This window comes from Xenopus tropicalis, chromosome 2 (assembly GCF_000004195.4).
Source record: "Xenopus tropicalis strain Nigerian chromosome 2, UCB_Xtro_10.0, whole genome shotgun sequence".
NCBI classification, from domain to species: Eukaryota; Metazoa; Chordata; class Amphibia; order Anura; family Pipidae; genus Xenopus; species Xenopus tropicalis.
This window is the reverse complement of record NC_030678.2, coordinates 171,834,413-171,857,503: the sequence shown is the minus strand read 5'-3', so window position 1 is coordinate 171,857,503 and position 23,091 is coordinate 171,834,413. Positions and strand designations below refer to the sequence as shown.

General features: G+C 43.4%; 1 protein-coding gene across 1 annotated transcript in view; it reads right to left on the bottom strand.

Moving 5' to 3' along the window:
• The window catches only part of LOC100491166 (glycerophosphodiester phosphodiesterase domain-containing protein 5-like), a 37,487-nt gene that overhangs the window by 11,273 nt on the left and 3,123 nt on the right, over window positions 1–23,091 (bottom strand). The window contains exons 2-8 of the mRNA XM_031897360.1: window positions 17,775–17,979; window positions 11,409–11,512; window positions 10,912–11,005; window positions 6,170–6,229; window positions 4,823–4,921; window positions 3,626–3,719; window positions 3,395–3,540 (exon numbers count right to left, since the gene is read on the bottom strand). Of these exons, the coding sequence (XP_031753220.1) occupies window positions 3,395–3,540; window positions 3,626–3,719; window positions 4,823–4,921; window positions 6,170–6,229; window positions 10,912–11,005; window positions 11,409–11,512; window positions 17,775–17,930 (753 nt within the window). The 5' untranslated portion in view covers window positions 17,931–17,979. The remainder of the gene's footprint in view (window positions 1–3,394; window positions 3,541–3,625; window positions 3,720–4,822; window positions 4,922–6,169; window positions 6,230–10,911; window positions 11,006–11,408; window positions 11,513–17,774; window positions 17,980–23,091) is intronic.

The following is a 23,091-nucleotide window of genomic DNA, read 5'->3' as shown; positions in this document are numbered from 1 at the left end:
ATAATAAATATGAAGGGGCCTTTTTGTCTAATATTATCAGGCAGGCGGGGCTGGTGGATGTGGCGACCTGGAATGGGAGGAAGGGTGTCCATACTTATTTTTGTGCAAATCGAAGTAGCCGCATAGATTTGGATTTTGTTAAAGAGAGAGATACTTTTTCAGATGTAAAAGAAACGTTGGTAGATTTCTCAGACCATTTAATGGTTTCCTTTAAATATGGGATGTCAGAGCTCCCGAGAAGGGGTAGAGGGTTGTGGAGACTTGGATTTGAGTCATTGAAGGAAGCTGCAAGGAATGGCTCTTTTAGGAGTTTTTTTGAGGCCCAGTGGTCGAAGCTGGACTTCTTTGATTCAATCCAACAGTGGTGGGAGGGTACAAAAGAAGAAATCCGAACCTTCTTCACAAAACTATCTGTTAAAAGGGAGGGTATAAGATCTAGAACATACCAGTCTCTGAGAAAGAAGTTGGAAACCTTAATTTCGGCCGGGGTGGTGGGGGAGAAAATTGCCCAGTTGAAAACTCTGATGAAGCAGCATCAGTACAGTCGCCAGGACTCTATGGTTCTGGAAAGGGATTTTGGGGCAAAAAACTCCCCGGACCCTTTCCAGAACTGTAGAGAGACCTTTAAGAAAAAGCAGGTGACTGGCCTTATTGATTCTGAGGGAAGTTTGCAGAAATCCAGGGAGGGTATCCTCAGAGTTGTAAGGTCGTACTATGCCGGCTTGTTCAGACGTAAGGCTTTGGAGAGGGAAAGGACTGAAAGCTTCTTAAGGGCGACCCCAGGACCTGATACAGCTAATTTGGATTTCTCCCCTTTGACAGCAGATATTGGGGAAGAGGAGGTGGAGGGTGCGATTGATAAGTTAAACAACAAGAAAGCTCCTGGGCCTGATGGGCTTACAGCAGAATTCTATAAGACCTTTAAGGAGCTGTTAGTCCCGGTGTTAACAAAGATCTTTAATGGATGTCTGGGGAGTGGGTTGTGTGAGTCAATGAGGTGCTCTGCCCTGATTCTGCTGTCAAAGGGGAAGGATGATGAGAGGATTGAGAACTGGAGGCCGATTGCCCTTCTCAACTCCGATAGAAAGATTCTGGCAAAGATCCTTTTTTCCCGGTTAATTTTATTTTCTGGCACTTTATTATCGTCCTGTCAGTTCTGCACGGTGAAGGGGCGGAGCATCTTTGGGGCGATCCTTACTATAAGGGAAGCCTTGGAGTCATGCAAAGCTCATGGTTGGGGTAAGTATCTGTTGTCTCTGGATCAGACAAAAGCTTTTGATAATGTTAACCATGATTATCTATGGGCTGTTTTGTCTAAATATGGCATCCCGGGCAGATTCATTAGTTGGATTAAAGTTTTGTATGAAGGGGCAAAAAGCTTCCCATTGATTAACGGTTGGCAAGGTGAAGACTTTGAGGTTGGGGCCGGGGTGCGGCAGGGCTGCCCTCTGAGTCCTCTTCTCTATGTATTCGCTCTGGATCCCTTCCTGAGGATGCTGGAGAGGAAAGGCTTGGAGGGGGTCTGTGTGCCCGGCGGGCAGCCCCTCAGGTTTGTTGCCTATGCGGATGATGTGTCAGTGATTGTTTCTAAGCAGGCGGAGGTTGAGGTGGTCACTGATTGCATCAGAAGTTACTCGGGGGCCTCTGGCTCCTCTGTCAATCGGGAAAAGTCGGAAGCTTTTTGGGTTCTAGAAGGGGAACCAGCTTTTCAGGTTGGTAATTTCCCAGTAGCCCCAGAGCAGGTAAAAATCTTGGGAGTTAAATTCGGGAGGAATGATAATGGTCTGTTAAATTGGGAAGAGAAACTGGATGCTGGTTTGGCAAAAGTTCAGCGCTGGAAATCTTGGAAGCTGACCTATAGAGAAAGGGTTAATTTGATCAAGACTTTTCTGATCCCGTTGTTTCTTTTTGTTGCCTATGTGTTTCCCCTGCCAGAATCTCTCTCTGCTCGGCTCTACAGTCTGTTCTTTCAGATGCTCTGGGGGAGCAGACTGAACCCAGTAAAAAGAGGGGTCACATTCCTGCAGAGAAAAGAGGGGGGGTTAGGGATGGTTTGTCCAATCGCGTTCTTTGGCACCATTTTCCTGAAATTTAATTTTGGGAATCTGGGCCAAAGGACGTGTTCTCTGTGGGAGAACTGTGTCAGGTCCTGGGTTTCGCCTTTTATCAGAGACTGGATGGAGGGCGGTAGAGTGAAGGGGGTCCGGATTAGGGGGGGGTACTTTCCACAGCATTTAGTTTTAGGCTTAAAGCTGATAAAGAAGTGGAATTTGGACTTCGGGGCAATAGGGAATCTTACCAGGAAGCAGTTATACGAGTCTGTATTAAATTCCTTTTTTATCTCTGCCCCAGTCCTGAAAGACTGTACAACTGAACAGATGAAAACTTGCCTGAAGTTCCTGAATGGCCATAGGCTCCCCGGCAAGTTCCTGGATAACGCCTGGCTGGCTTTCCAGGGGAAACTCTTCCTTAGGGGCAATCTGAGCTATCTGAGTGTGGTAAACAGGCTCTGCCCCTGGGGGTGCCAAGTGGAAGAGACCACAAATCACTTTTTATTAGAGTGCTCGGTATCTCGGGCTCTGTATAATGAAGTCCTGTCAGTTTTGAAAATTGGAAGGTTCTGTCGGCACACATATGGGGAAAGGGCGTATGGGCTGGTAAGGGGAAAGCATCCTTTGGATAATGAGACCTTTTTTGTGATTTTCACTGTCATTAGATACTTTTTGTGGATAATGAGGTGCAGTAAATCTTTCGGGGGGGAGGATGGAACTATTGATCCAACAGTTAAAAGAATCTTGAGGGAACTGTTTTTCATCCGTTTCAAAGAGATTGGCATTAACAAGGACAATGCTAAACTGTGGAGGGAGGTGGATTTCACATGGGTGCAATCTTCGGATGTTATTTAATTAAAATGTCATTTTGATGTTATGTAATTGAATTTTCTTTTTTGATGTTATGTAATTGAAAGTTTGATTTTCTGTTTTCTGTTTTAATTTCTTAATAAAAATCCCTATCTGATCCCCCCCATTGTAAGCAGCAGTCCTGCCCTGCTTTATGGCTGAGATTCTAGCTATCTGTATAACAGAGCATTCTGTCACAGTGGCACAGATCCTATCTGATCCCCCCATTGTAAGCAGCAGTCCTGCCCTGCTTTATGGCTGAGATTCTAGCTATCTGTATAACAGAGCATTCTGTCACAGTGGCACAGATCCTATCTGATCCCCCCATTGTAAGCAGCAGTCCTGCCCTGCTTTATGGCTGAGATTCTAGCTATCTGTATAACAGAGCATTCTGTTATGGTCTTTGTACTTTCTCCTCCTACCCCTATCCTGAGCCCCACAAGCCCTGTTACAGATAGACAGAATAAACATATCTTTGAAACTTTGTTGCTTACTGTTGGTGATCCCCTGTGTCCGATCAGTTTGGGTTTGGGCCCCAAGGTGCCTTCCTCTCTGATACATGGGGAGTACATGCCCAGCGGGATGAGATAGAGGAATAGCAGCACCGCCAGGTAAGGACTTAATATCAGCACCCGAAAACCTGCAGCGAGACACGGGGACTGGGCTCAGACTGGGCCGCCCCATTACCCATAATGCCAAATAAAGGAGAGAGATACAGAACTTACCTGCGTTGCTCATTCTCATAAAATACAGAGCCACCGGCCAGGATAGAACTGACATTGCTGCAATAGCGGCGATGTGCAGATAGGGGGCAGTAACCTACAGCAGGGTACAAAGGTTAAAATGTGACGTTAAAGATGTTTTTTGTATATTGAAAAGACCCAATAGGATCGTTTATGGCCAAATGGTAAACTGCCATGTGTTTTACCCACAATGCAGCATTTAGCCCTCCCAGGATTCCAGCGTATTGGTTGCAAATGAGCAAGAAATGCTGTTTTGGATCAGAATCGGAAATATGACATTTTGTATATTATTCTTGTTTGTTACGGAGGGCTCAGTGATTGCATTAGATTGTTAGCTCCGCTGGTGCAAGGACCAAGGGCTATGCACTATGGCAGCTCTATATATAAAGGATAATGATAAACAAGGGGGGGTGCATATTAACCCCTAGCACCCTGTTAGTAAGGAGGACACAAATGTAGGGCAGGTATGGGGGCGCCAGGTTCCCTCGCTGATGGGGGAAGGATTTACAGATCATGTTCCCACAGAAGCAGCGAAACAGAGAGAATCAGCCCGATTTTATCGGCCTTTCTTAGAAACGAAAATCTCCCTTGGCAGCGACACCTCAGATCCTATCAGCCAGAGCCCGTCTTACCTCCCAGCTTAGAAAGCAACAACAAAAGCCTTGGGAAATAAATGCCGACCAACTGCAAAGCTGCAACCCTGAAATTCTAAACTTTCCTTTTTAAATAAAGGGCAAATTAAATATAAAATGTATTAAAGGGGCCTTTAACGTTTGGTATAATGTTAGAGAGTAATATTCTGAGACCATTTGCAATTGGTCTTCATTTTTTATTATTTGTGGGGGTTTTTAATTATTTCAGTTTAAAACTCCAGCTTGGAGTTTCAGCAGCTATTTGGTTGCTAGGATCCAAGTTACCTTAGCAACCAGGGTGTGGTTTGAATGAAAGACTGGTATTATGAATAGGAGAAGGACTGAATAGAAAAATTAGTACTAAAAAGTAACAATAACAATTAAACTGTAGTTTCACCAAGGCTGAAAGCTTCAAAGAAGGCAAATATTTCAAAAACTATAAATAATGAAGACCAATTGAAACATTTCTTAGAATTTGCCGTTCTATAACATATTAAAAGTTATCTTGAAGGTGAATAAATGTTAAATATTAACACTAAGACGGTACCTGGAAGGAAAGTCGCACTGTATCCCATTCTCCTTTCCACAGATGGGACAGGGCAACCAGAGCTCCCAGCGACACCACCAGAACAATCACAGTCCCGATCTGCCAAGGAAGGTCTCTGTTAGAATATTCTGGACTAGGAGCTTTAACATTATAGAAGAAGCCAATAAGCGAGAGTAGGTAACCAGGGCACTCACAGTATGGCCGCTGCCCCAGTTGGGATCAAGTACAGGTACTGTTTTATTATTACAGAGAAAAGGGAATCATTTAACCATGAAATAAACCCAATAGGGCTGTTCTGCCCCAATAAGGGGTAATTATATCTTAGTTGGGATCAAGTACAGGTACTGTTTTATTATTACAGAGAAAAGGGAATCATTTAACCATGAAATAAACCCAATAGGGCTGTTCTGCCCCAATAAGGGGTAATTATATCTTAGTTGGGATCAAGTACAGGTACTGTTTTATTATTACAGAGAAAAGGGAATCACTTAACCATGAAATAAACCCAATAGGATTGTTCTGCCCCAATAAGGGGTAATTATATCTTAGTTGGGATCAAGTACAGGTACTGTTTTATTATTACAGAGAAAAGGGAATCATTTAACCATGAAATAAACCCAATAGGGCTGTTCTGCCCCCAATAAGGGGTAATTATATCTTAGTTGGGATCAAGTACAGGTTCTCCTACTCCCATGTAACTGGAGGAGTCCCAAGCCGGACTTGGATTTCTTACTATTGAGTGCTATTCTGATACCTACTGGGAGCCGCTATCTTGCTCCCTTCCCATTGTTCTGCTGATCGGCTGCTGGGGGTGAGGGGGGGGGGGATATCACTCCAACTTGCAGCGCAGCAGTAAAGTGTGCCTGAGTCTGAGCTTTCAGCCAGCGCTACACATTAGAACTGCTTTCAGCTAACCTATTGTTTCTCCTACTCCCATGTAACTGGAGGAGTCCCAAGCCGGACTTGGATTTCTTACTATTGAGTGCTATTCTGATACCTACTGGGAGCTGCTATCTTGCTCCCTTCCCATTGTTCTGCTGATCGGCTGCTGGGGGGGAGGGGGGATATCACTCCAACTTGCAGCGCAGCAGTAAAGTGAGACTGAAGTTTATCAGAGCACAGGTCACATGGCTGTGGCACCCTGGGAAATGAAGAATATGACTAGCCCCATGGGAAAAACAGATTACAATGCAGGATTTTAACAAGTTTTCCCATAGTAGTAACTGAGCCCAGGATGCAATACTCTATCTGCCCGAGTGACTGGATGAAAGGCAACATGTTACTTTATGCATCCTGACAAATCCCCCATTCCGCCCATAACCCTGATAGGGGTAGTGAGTGACGCACCTTGTGGCTCCAGTGCAGATGTAACTGTTGTCCCTCTGAGAGCAGACAGACTGCTAGAACCTGGAAATGGAAAAACTGAGAGGTCAATTGCACAGAATTGTGTTAGTTGTATAGATTTGTCCAGGGCCACCATACGGGGGGGAAAGGATAGGGTACTACAGGTATGGGACCTGTTATCCAGAATACACGGGACCTGGGGTTTTCTGGATAAGTGATCTTTCCATGATTTAGATTTCCATAACTTAAGTCTGCCAAAAATCAGTTAAATATTGAATAAACCCAATAGGGCTGTTCTGCCCCCAATAAGGGGTAATTATATCTTAGTTGGGATCAAGTACAGGTACTGTTTTATTATTACAGAGAAAAGGGAATCATTTAACCATTAAATAAACCCAATAGGGCTGTTCTGCCCCAATAAGGGGTAATTATATCTTAGTTGGGATCAAGTACAGGTACTGTTTTATTATTACAGAGAAAAGGGAATCATTTAACCATGAAATAAACCCAATAGGGCTGTTCTGCCCCAATAAGGGGTAATTATATCTTAGTTGGGATCAAGTACAGGTACTGTTTTATTATTACAGAGAAAAGGGAATCATTTAACCATTAAATAAACCCAATAGGGCTGTTCTGCCCCAATAAGGGGTAATTATATCTTAGTTGGGATCAAGTACAGGTACTGTTTTATTATTACAGAGAAAAGGGAATCATTTAACCATTAAATAAACCCAATAGGGCTGTTCTGCCCCCAATAAGGGGTAATTATATCTTAGTTGGGATCAAGTACAGGTACTGTTTTATTATTACAGAGAAAAGGGAATCATTTAACCATTAAATAAACCCAATAGGACTGTTCTGCCCCCAATAAGGGGTAATTATATCTTAGTTGGGATCAAGTACAGGTACTGTTTTATTATTACAGAGAAAAGGGAATCATTTAACCATGAAATAAACCCAATAGGGCTGTTCTGCCCCAATAAGGGGTAATTATATCTTAGTTGGGATCGAGTACAGGTACTGTTTTATTATTACAGAGAAAAGGGAATCATTTAACCATTAAATAAACCCAATAGGGCTGTTCTGCCCCCAATAAGGGGTAATTATATCTTAGTTGGGATCAAGTACAGGTACTGTTTTATTATTACAGAGAAAAGGGAATCATTTAACCATTAAATAAACCCAATAGGGCTGTTCTGTTTTTAACAGGGCTGTGGAGTCGGAGTCGAGGAGTGGGAGGCAATTTTGGGTACCTGGAGTCGGAGTCGGCAAAAAATGAACCGACTCCGACTCCGACTAAATTTAAATGGGAATAAAAAAAAAAAAATAAAGCAAGTTTTAATGTCCCAATTCACAAACAGTCATAATTAATTACTTCTCTGCTATAAGAATAAAGCCCAATGCACGCAGTGCATAAACGAACATGTTGAGTGACCATGAAGCTTTTCATTGACTGTATGCTTCACTAAATGGGACGTAACGCACAGTTACGGTGCGGCAGCTCCACTGCGTCACATTCCTCTGTTACCACATTCTTTGGTAGTTTTAACTTAAAACTACCAAAGAATGTGGTTTGTTTTGAACTGGTAAAGTTGCTGTTCCTGATTTTTATGCCAGCTATTACTATCCAGCCACTTGTTTAAAAAAAAATAAAAATAAACAAAACCTTGTTGTTTTCATTGTGTTTGTCTTTTGCTTTAATTGGGCAATACAGTAGAGTGTTGGCTTCCTAGCCAGTAGTTCTGTGGTTAAATTACATGTATGTCTCCTTCCTTCAATGAATGTATAAAATACATTAAAAACTGAGGAGTCGGAGTCGGAGGCGGAAGTATCAGAAACTGAGGAGTCGGAGGCGGAAGTATCAGAAACTGAGGAGTCGGAGGCGGAAGTATCAGAAACTGAGGAGTCGGAGGCGGAAGTATCAGAAACTGAGGAGTCGGAGGCGGAAGTATCAGAAACTGAGGAGTCGGAGGCGGAAGTATCAGAAACTGAGGAGTCGGAGGCGGAAGTATCAGAAACTGAGGAGTCGGAGGCGGAAGTATCAGAAACTGAGGAGTCGGAGGCGGAAGTATCAGAAACTGAGGAGTCGGAGGCGGAAGTATCAGAAACTGAGGAGTCGGAGGCGGAAGTATCAGAAACTGAGGAGTCGGAGGCGGAAGTATCAGAAACTGAGGAGTCGGAGGCGGAAGTATCAGAAACTGAGGAGTCAGAGTCGGAAGTATCAGAAACTGAGGAGTCGGAGGCGGAAGTATCAGAAACAGAGGAGTCGGAGGCGGAAGTATCAGAAACTGAGGAGTCAGAGTCGGAAGTATCAGAAACAGAGGAGTCGGAGGCGGAAGTATCAGAAACTGAGGAGTCGGAAGTATCAGAAACTGAGGAGTCGGAGGCGGAAGTATCAGAAACTGAGGAGTCGGAGGCGGAAGTATCAGAAACTGAGGAGTCGGAGTCGGAGGCGGAAGTATCAGAAACTGAGGAGTCGGAGGCGGAAGTATCAGAAACTGAGGAGTCGGAGTCGGAGAATTTATCTACCGACTCCACAGCCCTGGTTTTTAAAAATTAGATTTATTTGCTTATAAAGGAGTCTATGGGAGATGGCCTGTCCATAATTCAGAACTTTCTGGATGACGGGTTTCCGGATAAGGGATCCCATACCTGTACTGTACTGGGACCGGTGAAATCTTTTTTGGAAACCTACATATAAACTCCACTGACCCCCAATTATAGGGTAACGCCCATTGTTTATTTTGTACACAGAAGGGGCATTGCAAAATGTTGGTACTGAGCACTTGTGTTCATTGGGGGCCTCATATAAGTAACTTGTGTGGGGCCCCAAAGTTTCTGGTGGCGGCCCTGGCTTTGGCCCCTCCCCAGAGAAGTCGATGGCTACAATGACCAGGGGAACGGGCACTCGGAGACAAACCTTCCCATGCCTTACGTGGGGGGCCGCAGAGGGGGCCCCTGGTTTAACCTCGAGTTAGCCTTTAATGATACAAAACTGATATAAAGGCAAAGTTTCACTTCCCCAGCTACAGACACTATCCCTCTGATCTGCACAAAGGGCCTTATTAGTGAATTGATCTGATCTACGGGAAACCTTACCCGTCCCCTACCCGGCACGGCACACTGGGACACCTATGTCTGGGGCAGTAGCAGGAACAAATCCTGACCATCGAGGTCGGCTTTCCTCAGGGTGGGGGTTAAATACATTTCAGTCTGGTGGAGACAAAACCCCTTTCTGCCATTAATTCAATATATTGGGTAAAAAAAGGTAAACTAACCCGACAGTGATATCTGATGAAAAGGCCAAGCCAGGAGAAATGGTGCTGTGATAGGGGGATAAGCATCGAGGTGAATAGTGCACTGCATTGTGGGTAGCTCTGGCTTTGGGCCCTACAGCATTTTCTAATAAAGGGGTTGAATTTGTCCCAGTAAAAGCGAAAATGGCTCAATAACAGAGAATCAGTGTTGAAGTCAAGGGCTGGTGTTGGTATATCTCTCTGACATGCACAGGGAGCGCTGACTTTTAATTCATACTTTATAATGTTTGCAGTTGGTCTTCATTTTTTAATACTTTTTTTTTAAACTATTTGCCTTCTTCTTCTGCCTTTCATATATGGGTCACTGACCCCGGCAGCTCTGTGAGACTCCAATTTCATTGTTATTGTTACTTTTTATTAATTATCCTTCTATTCATCCATTTCAGTCTCTCAATCAAACCCACCTGTTTTCTATGAAAAACTTATATGCCTTTATATCTGTTTTGTATTATTAAAGGCTAACTTAAACTCAAAACAGGGGCCCCCTCTGCTTTGTGGCCATAGACTTCTCTGGGGGGCAGTAGACTGGACAAAGCCAGGGCCAGCAACAGAAATTTTGGGGTCAAGTTATTTACATGGGACCCCCTTGAAAAAATCCATTAATGATCTTTGATGACGTTATTAATGGGTTTAATGCTTTGCCTTGCCCACCACGGCCCACCACTTGCCCAAATTCATGGTTGGGGGTTTTTTTTGACTTGAGGGATTGTGGCTTTGGGGGCAAATCTGCCCATCACTACATCACTTGTAGCTAATACTTTCAAAACTGGTCTTTGATTTGAAGCTTTTTAGAGCCAACCTTTATTTCATGTGGTCCCCAAGGAAGGCTTTGGACAACTAAGAGCTGGTCCTGATTTACAGTTGGGAGCAGGTTCAAGTCTTTCCCTTGGCAGTTCACTAACTGGCTCGAGGGTCTCAAGGGTCCCTAGTCTTTAAAGGGGAAGTTACCACATGTTCTGTCTCTTTGGTCCCCATTTGCCGGAGGAGGAGGAATTGTGCTAAAGGGCCTGGGGCAGATGTAGGCCTCAGTAGGTGAAGAGAGTGCCAGAAAAAGATCTGTAATAGCTTGCTATGGGAGGAGCAGAGTAGTTAGTAGAGCAGCTAGAGGCTCCAATGAGAAGGCCAGAAGGGTTAGTACCCTGAGGCGTCACTGCCAGTATAGGGACTTAAGCAGCCAGTCTCAGGGATAGGAGATTCCTACACTGGGGCTTTCTTTGGGGGTTGTGAATGCCTCAGCTGAAGAGTATCCTGAGTACCGCCCACCATCAGATTGTGAACCATCCAAAGAACCAATAAAGAGTTATCAATCTGTTTTATGAATGACCGGTGTCCAAGACAAAGCTCTGGGTAAGGCCAAGTTAAGCTACAAAGTACCAGTAAAGCGGGTGTATTCAGAAAGGTGCTACATATATAATGCACGAGACTTACCAGCAATAATGCAATGTATCCAAACAGAACCGCTGCCACCACCAGAACTACTGTGGACCAAAGGAACCAATACCCCACTTTCAAATAGGAGATCCTGAAAATACAAGATCAAAATAAGATTTCTTCCTAATAATAATTAAACTGATATATTTGCCTTTCCTTCTCTGCATCCCGATGGCTCATACTGTCTAGTGGGGTCTCGCAGCCAAACCAATGACACTCTCTCCGGGGGACTAGCTAGAGTCTATCTTTGCTATGGGAAATCACACATTAAATATCCGTAAAATCTGCTTATAAGGGGGATACTGGTGCTAAAACAGTTGGGTACAGTGATACTATTGGGGCCTAAGAATCAATATTTTATAGTGTTTCTTGCACCACAATTAAATCAGAAAAAATAAAGGGGGACTGACAACGAATAAAGGTCCTTTTTTGCCTGAATTTAGCATTAAACGTATGTTATGGGTGTTAGAGAGTCACATCGGGCAGTTACGCACCAATCAAAGTCGTTGTAGTCGTTCTTTGCTTCCTGCCAGAAATATAAGAAGATCAAGGAGAGGCAGAAGGCCACGAGCACAACCATAAAGAACAGGTGCTCCTTCTGCAAAGAGAGAGACAATTACAATTCAAGCAATTACACATTAAAGGGCAATAAAACCCCTGGCACAATGTGGCTTTATTATGTACAGTATTATTATGTATTAGTCAGGTATTAATTCCTACAAACAGCAACTCTGCACAGAAGTAGCAATGCCTCTCCCCAACTCCAGCAATGAACATAATTACCCCTTATTGGGGCAGAACAGCCCTATTGGGTTTATTTAATGGTTAAATGATTCCCTTTTCTCTGTAATAATAAAACAGTACCTGTACTTGATCCCAACTAAGATATAATTACCCCTTATTGGGGGCAGAACAGCCCTATTGGGTTTATTTCATGGTTAAATGATTCCCTTTTCTCTGTAATAATAAAACAGTACCTGTACTTGATCCCAACTAAGATATAATTACCCCTTATTGGGGGCAGAACAGCCCTATTGGGTTTAATTAATGGTTAAATGATTCCCTTTTCTCTGTAATAATAAAACAGTACCTGTACTTAATCCCAACTAAGATATAATTACCCCTTATTGGGGCAGAACAGCCCTATTGGGTTTATTTAATGGTTAAATGATTCCCTTTTCTCTGTAATAATAAAACAGTACCTGTACTTGATCCCAACTAAGATATAATTACCCCTTATTGGGGCAGAACAGCCCTATTGGGTTTATTTAATGGTTAAATGATTCCCTTTTCTCTGTAATAATAAAACAGTACCTGTACTTGATCCCAACTAAGATATAATTACCCCTTATTGGGGCAGAACAGCCCTATTGGGTTTATTTCATGGTTAAATGATTCCCTTTTCTCTGTAATAATAAAACAGTACCTGTACTTGATCCCAACTAAGATATAATTACCCCTTATTGGGGGCAGAACTATTGGGTTTAATAATGTTTAAATGATTTTTCAGTGGACTTAAGGTATGGAGATCCAAATTACAGAAAGACCCCTTATCCCGAAAACCCCAGGTCCCATACCTGTACATATAAAGATTTTTGCGGGGAACCCGGGTAAGACTGGGGTGTGTTGGGTCCACTAGAGCTTTTATTTTATTTATTTCAGTTTTTGTTTGGCAGCTCTCCAGATTGGAGTTTCAGCAGCAATTTGGTTGCTAGTATCTAAATTACCTTAGCAACCAGGGACTTGTTTGAAAGAAAGGAGAGAAGACCAATTGAAAAGTTGCTTAGAATTGGCCATTCTATAACATACTAAACGTTAACTGTAAGGAAAGGGCAATAAGGGAAAATGTAATGGGGGGAAAATAACAATGAGAACAAGAGAAGGAAGAAAGGTTAATGCAGAGGAGAAAAGGGATAAAGAACTCAGTGTGACAACAACAAGGGAAGGTACATGGGTAACAGACAATGAGGGGGAAACGCACGTAAGTTGAAATAAAACACAAAGCCCAAGGTTATATTTTATTTATATACTTTCTGTTCAATAATCAAGTACCGTTTACTAGTGTTCTACAAGATAAATGCAATAGCTCGTTGCCATGACAACTGCATCCATCATCGAACAAAACATAATACCTGGTACAGATACGTAGGGTATCATTATGTGTCATTCCGTGCAGAGAGCAGCGCGGTGGGGCAACGGGGGGAGCTATTTGCCCAACTGCTCAACATGGGGGGGGCCACATCTAACCAAGTCACTACTGTAACCCCCACCCCATCCAGCCGCGTGGCCCAGGCATCAGGAACACGTCCTGTATTAGTAATCCAACCCCTCACTGTGTTATCCTTGTCTGGATAATAAATAAGAAGGGATTTATTAGACTGAGGGATTTAACTGGGCAGGAGAATCTGATTAAATATCTAATCCCCCCCCAATAAGGTGCACAAACATCCTTATGTTTGTGCACCTTATAGGGGGGGGGGATAATATATTTCCAGCACAAGTCTGAAATATTGGGCTTGTTACAAAGCCTGGAAGCCTTGGTTCTCTCTTAGGGTACATGGGACATTTTTGCCCTCGGGGTTTTGTAGCTGCATGGGAAGAAACATAATGCCCAAAGCAATACCGTCATAAAAACATGTTTATTTCCGATCAGCCGATCAACAGAAATATGGGAAGGGAGCAAGATAGCAGCTCCCAGTAGGTATCAGAATAGCACTCAATAGTAAGAAATCCAAGTCCGGCTTGGGACTCCTCCAGTTACATGGGAGTAGGAGAAACAATAGGTTAGCTGAAAGCAGTTCTAATGTGTAGCGCTGGCTGAAAGCTCAGACTCAGGCACACTTTACTGCTGCGCTGCAAGTTGGAGTGATATCCCCTCCCCCTCCCCCCCCAGCAGCCGATCAGCAGAACAATGGGAAGGGAGCAAGATAGCAGCTCCCAGTAGGTATCAGAATAGCACTCAATAGTAAGAAATCCAAGTCCGGCTTGGGACTCCTCCAGTTACATGGGAGTAGGAGAAACAATAGGTTAGCTGAAAGCAGTTCTAATGTGTAGCGCTGGCTGAAAGCTCAGACTCAGGCACACTTTACTGCTGCGCTGCAAGTTGGAGTGATATCCCCTCCCCCTCCCCCCCCAGCAGCCGATCAGCAGAACAATGGGAAGGGAGCAAGATAGCAGCTCCCAGTAGGTATCAGAATAGCACTCAATAGTAAGAAATCCAAGTCCGGCTTGGGACTCCTCCAGTTACATGGGAGTAGGAGAAACAATAGGTTAGCTGAAAGCAGTTCTAATGTGTAGCGCTGGCTGAAAGCTCAGACTCAGGCACACTTTACTGCTGCGCTGCAAGTTGGAGTGATATCCCCTCCCCCTCCCCCCCCAGCAGCCGATCAGCAGAACAATGGGAAGGGAGCAAGATAGCAGCTCCCAGTAGGTATCAGAATAGCACTCAATAGTAAGAAATCCAAGTCCGGCTTGGGACTCCTCCAGTTACATGGGAGTAGGAGAAACAATAGGTTAGCTGAAAGCAGTTCTAATGTGTAGCGCTGGCTGAAAGCTCAGACTCAGGCACAAGGCACTGAACAAAATACAATGAACAAAACATTATGAGCACCCCGTCATGCTCTGTAATTAATTGCTCGATTCTCCCAGAGACGAGCAGTGACCGTGTGTGATTAGTGCCACGCAATTCATGCTTAATGAGGAACGGATTCCTACAAGTGACTGGGGAACCATGTGGTTGGGCTGCTGTGCCGGGAATGCCCCGTGGCGCAATGATGGCATAAGGAAACATCACCCGGCTCGGCTGGTGACTGTCAGGAAACATGACTTATGGCTTTAGATGGAACCAGCCCTGAGGCAGCGAGGGCATCACGGGAGTCCTTCACATCCCTTCGTTTCTTATCTGCCATTTCTGTAATTGTTGGGGATCACAGCTCAGAGCAATTTAACCCAATAATATCCAGGACAGAAACTCCAACTGCCCCACAGAGGGTGGGAAAATGGGTCGACGTTATTACTCAAGCAAAATGAAGGGACATTTACCCCTGTGTTTTATTTTCACACACCCACAAGTCACTTGAACCCAATAAAGCAATAAAAGCCAATACCATTCAGCAGGGGTCGGCCATATGGTTCCAGCCCCTCCACAGCCGCAAACAATGAGCAGGGGGGGGTCATCTGGCAGCTGGGAAACCCAACCCCACTCTCACTCCGTCGTCCCCCCATAGTGTGGGGGCCTGGAATTCTTATTCAATGCCCAGCACCCAAACGTTACACCACTTCCTTACAGCATTGGGTGCTCTCTAAATATCCCAATACAAATTAACGATATAAGTGACAATTTCCAGATTAACTACCTCTTAATACATATAATCAAGTCTCTCACAATATGGCCGATGTACAATCATAAATACAATCGTAAAAATACAATTATACATATTATTATATGCATTAAACACAGTAATTCAAAAAGACAAAACCAGCTGCAAATGATCTTACACTCCCACGGTCCTTGTCGTATGAGAAGGTAACATTAAAGGGGAACTCCACCCAAACACAACTTAAACATAATTTCAAGCAACTTTGCAATATACATCAATTAAAAAATCTGCAGCCTCTTCATGATGTTTAATGTAATAATCTGGTTTGGGACAGTTCCCTAAGCCCTGCCCCCTGTCCCCTAAGCCACGCCCCCTGTTCACTAAGACCCGCCCCCTGTTCCCCTGCTGATCTGGCTGACTACTTTGTGACTCAAATAAAATGTAACAGTAGTCGCCTGTCCCTCAGCCTTCAGCCTGCCTCCTCCCAATCCCACAATTCCCTGCTGCACACGCGATGCCAATAAGGAAAGGAACATCACAGTGCAATGCATTGTGGGTTATGTAGTTCCTGCATGCTGTCTGTAAGCTGTGGGGAAGTTGTTACAATCTGTAACATCAGTGGTTTAGTCCCTCCTCCCCTGCCAGGATTACAAATGATGCAGAAAGAGTAGAACAGTTTTGCAGCTGGATTTCAGCATATAAACATGGGATTTATTCCTACTTATTGAAGGAACAGATTACAGGGATAGGGGTATTGGGGGTTTCTGTGTTGTGTGGGGCTCTTTAACACATTTATTTAAACGGAATGCTGAAAATCCCTTTTCTTCACGGTCGATATGAGCTCAGACGCGCTTCCCTGGACACTCGGGGGCCGTTAAGTTAAATTGCAAAACTGCAGTTTCCAAAAGCAGCCAATCAGCATTTGTTTTTGAACTGTCTGCTGCAAGTTAGCATGTTGGCATGTCTGGGCGTAATATACACATTCTCATGTACTGTATTACTGAGGCTGCTGTTAAATGGCACTGGAACCCTGGCTGGAAAGAATTGATATTTTCTGCCACCCACAAAGGTGTACGTAGTCCCCCCGCCATTATTTATACCTTACAGTCTGGGTATGTTTAACATTGCTAGCACAGTATTCATTCTACCCATTATATCATAGCATTAAAGGGGTAGTTCACCTTTAAATTAAGTTTTAATGTTACTTGAACATCAAAACAAGCCCAAACATCTCACTTTCTATAACCAGATACAAGGAATTTAGGGGCTGATCAGGGGCGACGCGTTTCATGCAGTGATGCAGAATGCAATGACAGGTATTTTAGTGAGTTTCTGAAATATAAAGCTGAAAGGACACAGTGTAAGTTGGCTCCCTGGGAGGCCTGGCCGTGAAAATAGCACAATGTGGCATTATATTTAATTACCTAGTAGATATTATATCTGCGCTTGTACATTACAAGGGTATTATTAGAAGTCACCAAAGACATCTATACCTGCAACTGAGCCTTTATACGGGAACTGCAAGGTGACTTTATTCCTGATTATCTGTGGGTGAGGAGGTTATACCTTACTGTCGTGGTTTTTATGATATACTTTTATTTCTAAATGACACTGTTACACAGCAAATAATTCCCTCTGTCATTTAACCTTTTATTCTTGAACCAACAAATGTATTTGTAGCTGTAATATTGGTGTGTAGGCGCCATCTCAGTGCCTTGTGCCTGAGTCTGAGCTTTCAGCCAGCGCTACACATTAGAACTGCTTTCAGCTAACCTATTGTTTCTCCTACTCCCATGTAACTGGAGGAGTCCCAAGCCGGACTTGGATTTCTTACTATTGAGTGCTATTCTGATACCTACTGGGAGCTGCTATCTTGCTCCCTTCCCATTGTTCTGCTGATCGGCTGCTGGGGGTGAGGGGGGGGGGATATCACTCCAACTTGCAGCGCAGCAGTAAAGTGTGCCTGAGTCTGAGCTTTCAGCCAGCGCTACACATTAGAACTGCTTTCAGCTAACCTATTGTTTCTCCTACTCCCATGTAACTGGAGGAGTCCCAAGCCGGACTTGGATTTCTTACTATTGAGTGCTATTCTGATACCTACTGGGAGCTGCTATCTTGCTCCCTTCCCATTGTTCTGCTGATCGGCTGTTGGGGGTGAGGGGATATCACTCCAACTTGCAGCGCAGCAGTAAAGTGTGCCTGAGTCTGAGCTTTCAGAAGGAGCCAGCGCTACACATTAGAACTGCTTTCAGCTAACCTATTGTTTCTCCTACTCCCATGTAACTGGAGGAGTCCCAAGCCGGACTTGGATTTCTTACTATTGAGTGCTATTCTGATACCTACTGGGAGCTGCTATCTTGCTCCCTTCCCATTGTTCTGCTGATCGGCTGCTGGGGGTGAGGGGGGGGGATATCACTCCAACTTGCAGCGCAACTACAGGCTCTCTATATGCTGAGACACTGTAGTCAGATCCCATATTTAATTAAACCACACCCCTTTCATGCAGGCCACACCCCTTTCACATACAGCCATAGACCTTACCAGCTTGCAGCAGCACTGCCCGGGCTCTGTCTTCTGGCGCTGATAGCGTTTCCATCGGCAGCTGTACAATCCCGCCAGCAGGGATACGAATGGCTGATGCTCATAGCGCTGCAGGAGGCGCCGCCGTACAACCTTCAGCTTCCCCAGGCGTATCATCTTGAGGTCTCAGGGGCCCCACCCACCTATCGTCACATCATCTTGCCCTCTGCAATTACACGCCACAATACAGGTTTATAAAGGAAAACTGTACCTTGTTAGTAGGTTTACTTTGCCTTTATTTCTTAATAAACTAAAAACAGTAGTGTAGATTATTCTGGACTGAGAGTGTTATTAATAAAGTGTCATATTTATGTGAGTTGGAGCTGCCATTGTGTTTGCTCTGCTGAGATGAGACATATCATCCCTATACATATTCCTTCAGAGGCATCTTGTAGAAGCATCTTGTAGTACCAAAAAAAAAACCAGCAGCTGCAAACACGACCAACTGCAATGTGCATCTCTTTCCAAGTCACAGTCTAACATACAAAATAACATAGCCTTGGAGGGTTATCAGCAACCTTTGATGACATCAGACATGGGTAGTGACATCATGGGAGGGATAGGGTGTGGCCTGGAATTTATAAGTAGGGAAAAGTTTACTAAAAGTTAAGCCTATGACCTGGGTCTGGAATAGGCAGGGTTTGGTCCAACCTGTCCAGTATTAATCGGTATATGAAGAGCCTCCTAGCTGCTGTGTTTGAAGACTGTAACTTAGTAACATGGTAAGTTAGGTTGAAAAAAGACATATGTCTATCAAGTTCAACCTTTATGCCTATATATAGACCTGGGAATAGCAGTATTGGGGAGCTCAACCCTCTGTTAACTTACCCAAACGGGTATCAGGTGCAAATACTGGAAGAACCTCACCTTGCATGGGGGTCAATATCCAACAGCAAAAAAAAAAAAAAATCCAGTAGCACACTGAAGATGTAAATCGTGAAAAAATTGTATTTTATTTGCCCAAGTACATAAAAACAAGCAAAGAGCAACGTTTCGGGACCCTCCGGACCCTTTCTCAAGCTTTTTTTTTGCTATATATAGACCTGGGGTCTTCCGGATAAGGGATCTTTCCGTAGTTTGGATCTCCATGCTTTAAGTTTACTAAAAAGTCATTTAAACATTAAATAAACCAAATAGGATTGTTTCCATCCAATAAGGGGTCATTATATCTTAGTTGGGATCAAGTACAGGTACTGTTTTATTATTACAGAGAAAAGGGAATCATTTAACCATGAAATAAACCCAATAGGGCTGTTCTGTCCCCAATAAGGGTTAATTATATCTTAGTTGGGATCAAGTACAGGAACTGTTTTATTATTACAGAGAAAAGGGAATCATTTAACCATTAAATAAACCCAATAGGGCTGTTCTGCCCCAATAAGGGGTAATTATATCTTAGTTGGGATCAAGTACAGGAACTGTTTTATTATTACAGAGAAAAGGGGATCATTTAACCATGAAATAAACCCAATAGGGCTGTTCTGCCCCAATAAGGGGTAATTATATCTTAGTTGGGATCAAGTACAGGAACTGTTTTATTATTACAGAGAAAAGGGAATCATTTAACCATTAAATAAACCCAATAGGGCTGTTCTGCCCCAATAAGGGGTAATTATATCTTAGTTGGGATCAAGTACAGGAACTGTTTTATTATTACAGAGAAAAGGGAATCATTTAACCATTAAATAAACCCAATAGGGCTGTTCTGCCCCAATAAGGGGTAATTATATCTTAGTTGGGATCAAGTACAGGAACTGTTTTATTATTACAGAGAAAAGGGGATCATTTAACCATGAAATAAACCCAATAGGGCTGTTCTGCCCCAATAAGGGGTAATTATATCTTAGTTGGGATCAAGTACAGGAACTGTTTTATTATTACAGAGAAAAGGGAATCATTTAACCATTAAATAAACCCAATAGGGCTGTTCTGCCCCAATAAGGGGTAATTATATCTTAGTTGGGATCAAGTACAGGAACTGTTTTATTATTACAGAGAAAAGGGGATCATTTAACCATTAAATAAACCCAATAGGGCTGTTCTGCCCCAATAAGGGGTAATTATATCTTAGTTGGGATCAAGTACAGGTACTGTTTTATTATTACAGAGAAAAGGGAATTATTTAACCATTAAATAAACCCAATAGGGCTGTTCTGCCCCCAATAAGGGGTAATTATATCTTAGTTGGGATCAAGTACAGGTACTGTTTTATTATTACAGAGAAAAGGGAATCATTTAACCATTAAATAAACCCAATAGGGCTGTTCTGCCCCCAATAAGGGGTAATTATATCTTAGTTGGGATCAAGTACAGGTACTGTTTTATTATTACAGAGAAAAATGAAATCATTTTTAAAAATGTGAATTATTTGATTACAATGGAGTCTATGGGATCCCATACCTGTACTGACTGTTTATTTCCAATACTTGCATAAAAAGCATTGTGGGATCTTGGCTGGAGGATAGCTGGCATTTGCTGCATTGCTTCATCGGTCAGAACAAGCAGTGCAGAGAATAGGAATGATCAGACAGACGCTGCTTTCAATAACAATCACATTTATATGATATTGGAGAGTTGCTGTTATTTCCCTGTATAGCAGATAAATCCCCATACGTAACAGGATATTATTTGTTTGGCGCCTGATTTCGCTCTCCAGCCGCTTTGGAATGTAAAAGCCTCACCTGAACCTGCGGAAAGAAACCCTAACGAAGCCGGTTTGGTCTTATTAACCTAAATATCTGCCGCCGGGTCACATGACTGGAAAGGGCAAGTATTCGGGACACAATCCTTATTGTACAGTGGGGGCAGTACTTATGAATGGAGCCGGAATGCGCCCCCCCCCTGCCCAATAGGCTTAGAGACATAATCAATATTTATCTTCCCAAAGTAGGTCACCCACTTACAGCCCCAGGGGTAGGAATAAATCTCTCCCAACTTGTATAATATCATTCTAAGCAGATTTCCCAGTGTATATTCCTTAAACCTTGTCAGGGGGTTTTGCTGAGTCTGTTTATATTCTCTGCACTGCTGGTTCTGACTCCGGAAGCAATGAAGCAGAAGCACGACCTGGAGGAAAACTGACTTACAATTCATTACATAAAAGGGTTGTTCACACTTGATACAAAGCATGCAATTTGCAACTGGTCTTTCTTTTTTTTTTTATTATTTGTTGAATTATTTAACTTTGTGTTCAGCAGCTCTCGAGTTTGGAATTTCAGCTGCTATCTGGTTGCTAGGTTCCAGTTTACCCTAGCAACCGGCAAGGAGTTCGAATAAGAGACTGGAATATGAATAGACGAGGGCCTGAATAGAAAGATAGGGGATAAAATGTAATATTAATAATACAATTGTAGCCTCGTAGAGTGTTTGGCTGTCGGGGTCAGTGACCCCCTATTAGAAAGTTGGAAAGAATCAGAAGAGGAAAGCAAATAACTTAAAAAGTATAAAAAATGAAGACCAACTGAAAAGTTGCTAAGAATGGTGAATTATGTAACATACTGAAAGTTATCTGATCATCGCAAACAAGATTCAAAGTAATTGCTTCAGTTCTACAACTGCCCTATTCAGACCATACCAATTAGCTGGAGAAGGGAGGGAAGTACTAGATCCAGCAGGAACAGCATATATGAAATGGGGATTGAGTAAAGGGGAAGTCAAATCATTGGCCTGGGTCCCTTATAGAAAAAGTGTTGGTAAGTGCGGAACAATGGTATGACATATTTGTATTACGTTCATACGTGTAGATGTTGTTAAACTGCAACTCCCACATCCCACTGACAGCTGGAAGGCCACAGGTTGGACAGGTTGATCTTTTTGGCCAGTGGACTGGGGGGGGGTGTTGTTTATATAGAGTAACTTAGGAATTTGCCCGGCATGTTGGTCTGAGTTATGTTAATTAAAGCCCTAAAACTGGTTTCCCGCAGTGCCACAGGCCCCTTGAATTATTTTACTTTGTTCTACAACTTTCTGGTTTAAAACTGAAACTGGCTGTTAGGGTCACAGACCCTAGCAACCATACTAACTGTGATTACAGACCCCAGCGACCATACTAACTGTGACTACAGACCCTAGCAACCATACTAACTGTGACTACAGACCCCAGCGACCATACTAACTGTGACTACAGACCCCAGCGACCATACTAACTGTGACTACGGACCCCAGCGACCATACTAACTGTGACTACAGACCCCAGCGACCATACTGTGACTACAGACCCCAGCAACCATGCTAACTGTGACTACAGACCCCAGCGACCATACTAACTGTGACTACAGACCCCAGCGACCATACTGTGACTACAGACCCCAGCAACCATGCTAACTGTGACTAGAGACCCCAGCAACCATACTAACTGTGACTACAGACCCCAGCGACCATACTAACTGTGACTACAGACCCCAGCAACCATGCTAACTGTGACTAGAGACCCCAGCGACCATACTAACTGTGACTACAGACCCCAGCAACCATGCTAACTGTGACTACAGACCCCAGCAACCATACTAACTGTGACTACAGACCCCAGCAACCATACTAACTGTGACTACAGACCCCAGCAACCATACTAACTGTGACTACGGACCCCAGCGACCATACTAACTGTGACTACAGACCCCAACAACCATACTAACTGTGACTACAGACCCTAGCAACCATACTAACTGTGACTACAGACCCCAGCGACCATACTAACTGTGACTACAGACCCTAGCAACTATACTGGCTGTGACTAGCGACCATACTGATTGTGACTACAGACCCTAGCGACCATACTGACTGGTATTACAGACCCTAGCAACTATACTAACTGTGACTTTCCTGCTGTGATTCCCATTTATTTCATAGAATTATCTTGCCCTTGACCAAAGAAATATTTGCCTACCTGTCTATAGTCAATCTGAATTATCCAGCTCAACCGACCAATAATGAATCATGCAAATAATGAAAATTCTCAAGGCCAGACCCATCTATAGCCAAGAAGCCAGGCAGACGCGCACAAGACAGACAGCGATTTCCCGGTCCCGGTCAGCTAACGAGATTGTCTGCCCATGGAAAAGCGGCGTGCAGAAAGCTCTGGAATTCTTATACACCTTGCTTAGTTAATAAATAGCGTTTCTGCCCCGGGACGGACATTCAATTGGGAGCATAAGTGCCAACCTAATAATATTGTTGTTTTTGTTGGTTGGTACATGTGCCATGGGGAGGTGCCTGGGGTTACTAATTGCTACATTAAACGCAGTTTGCAACGTATCAATAGATCTTCTGGCTCTACATT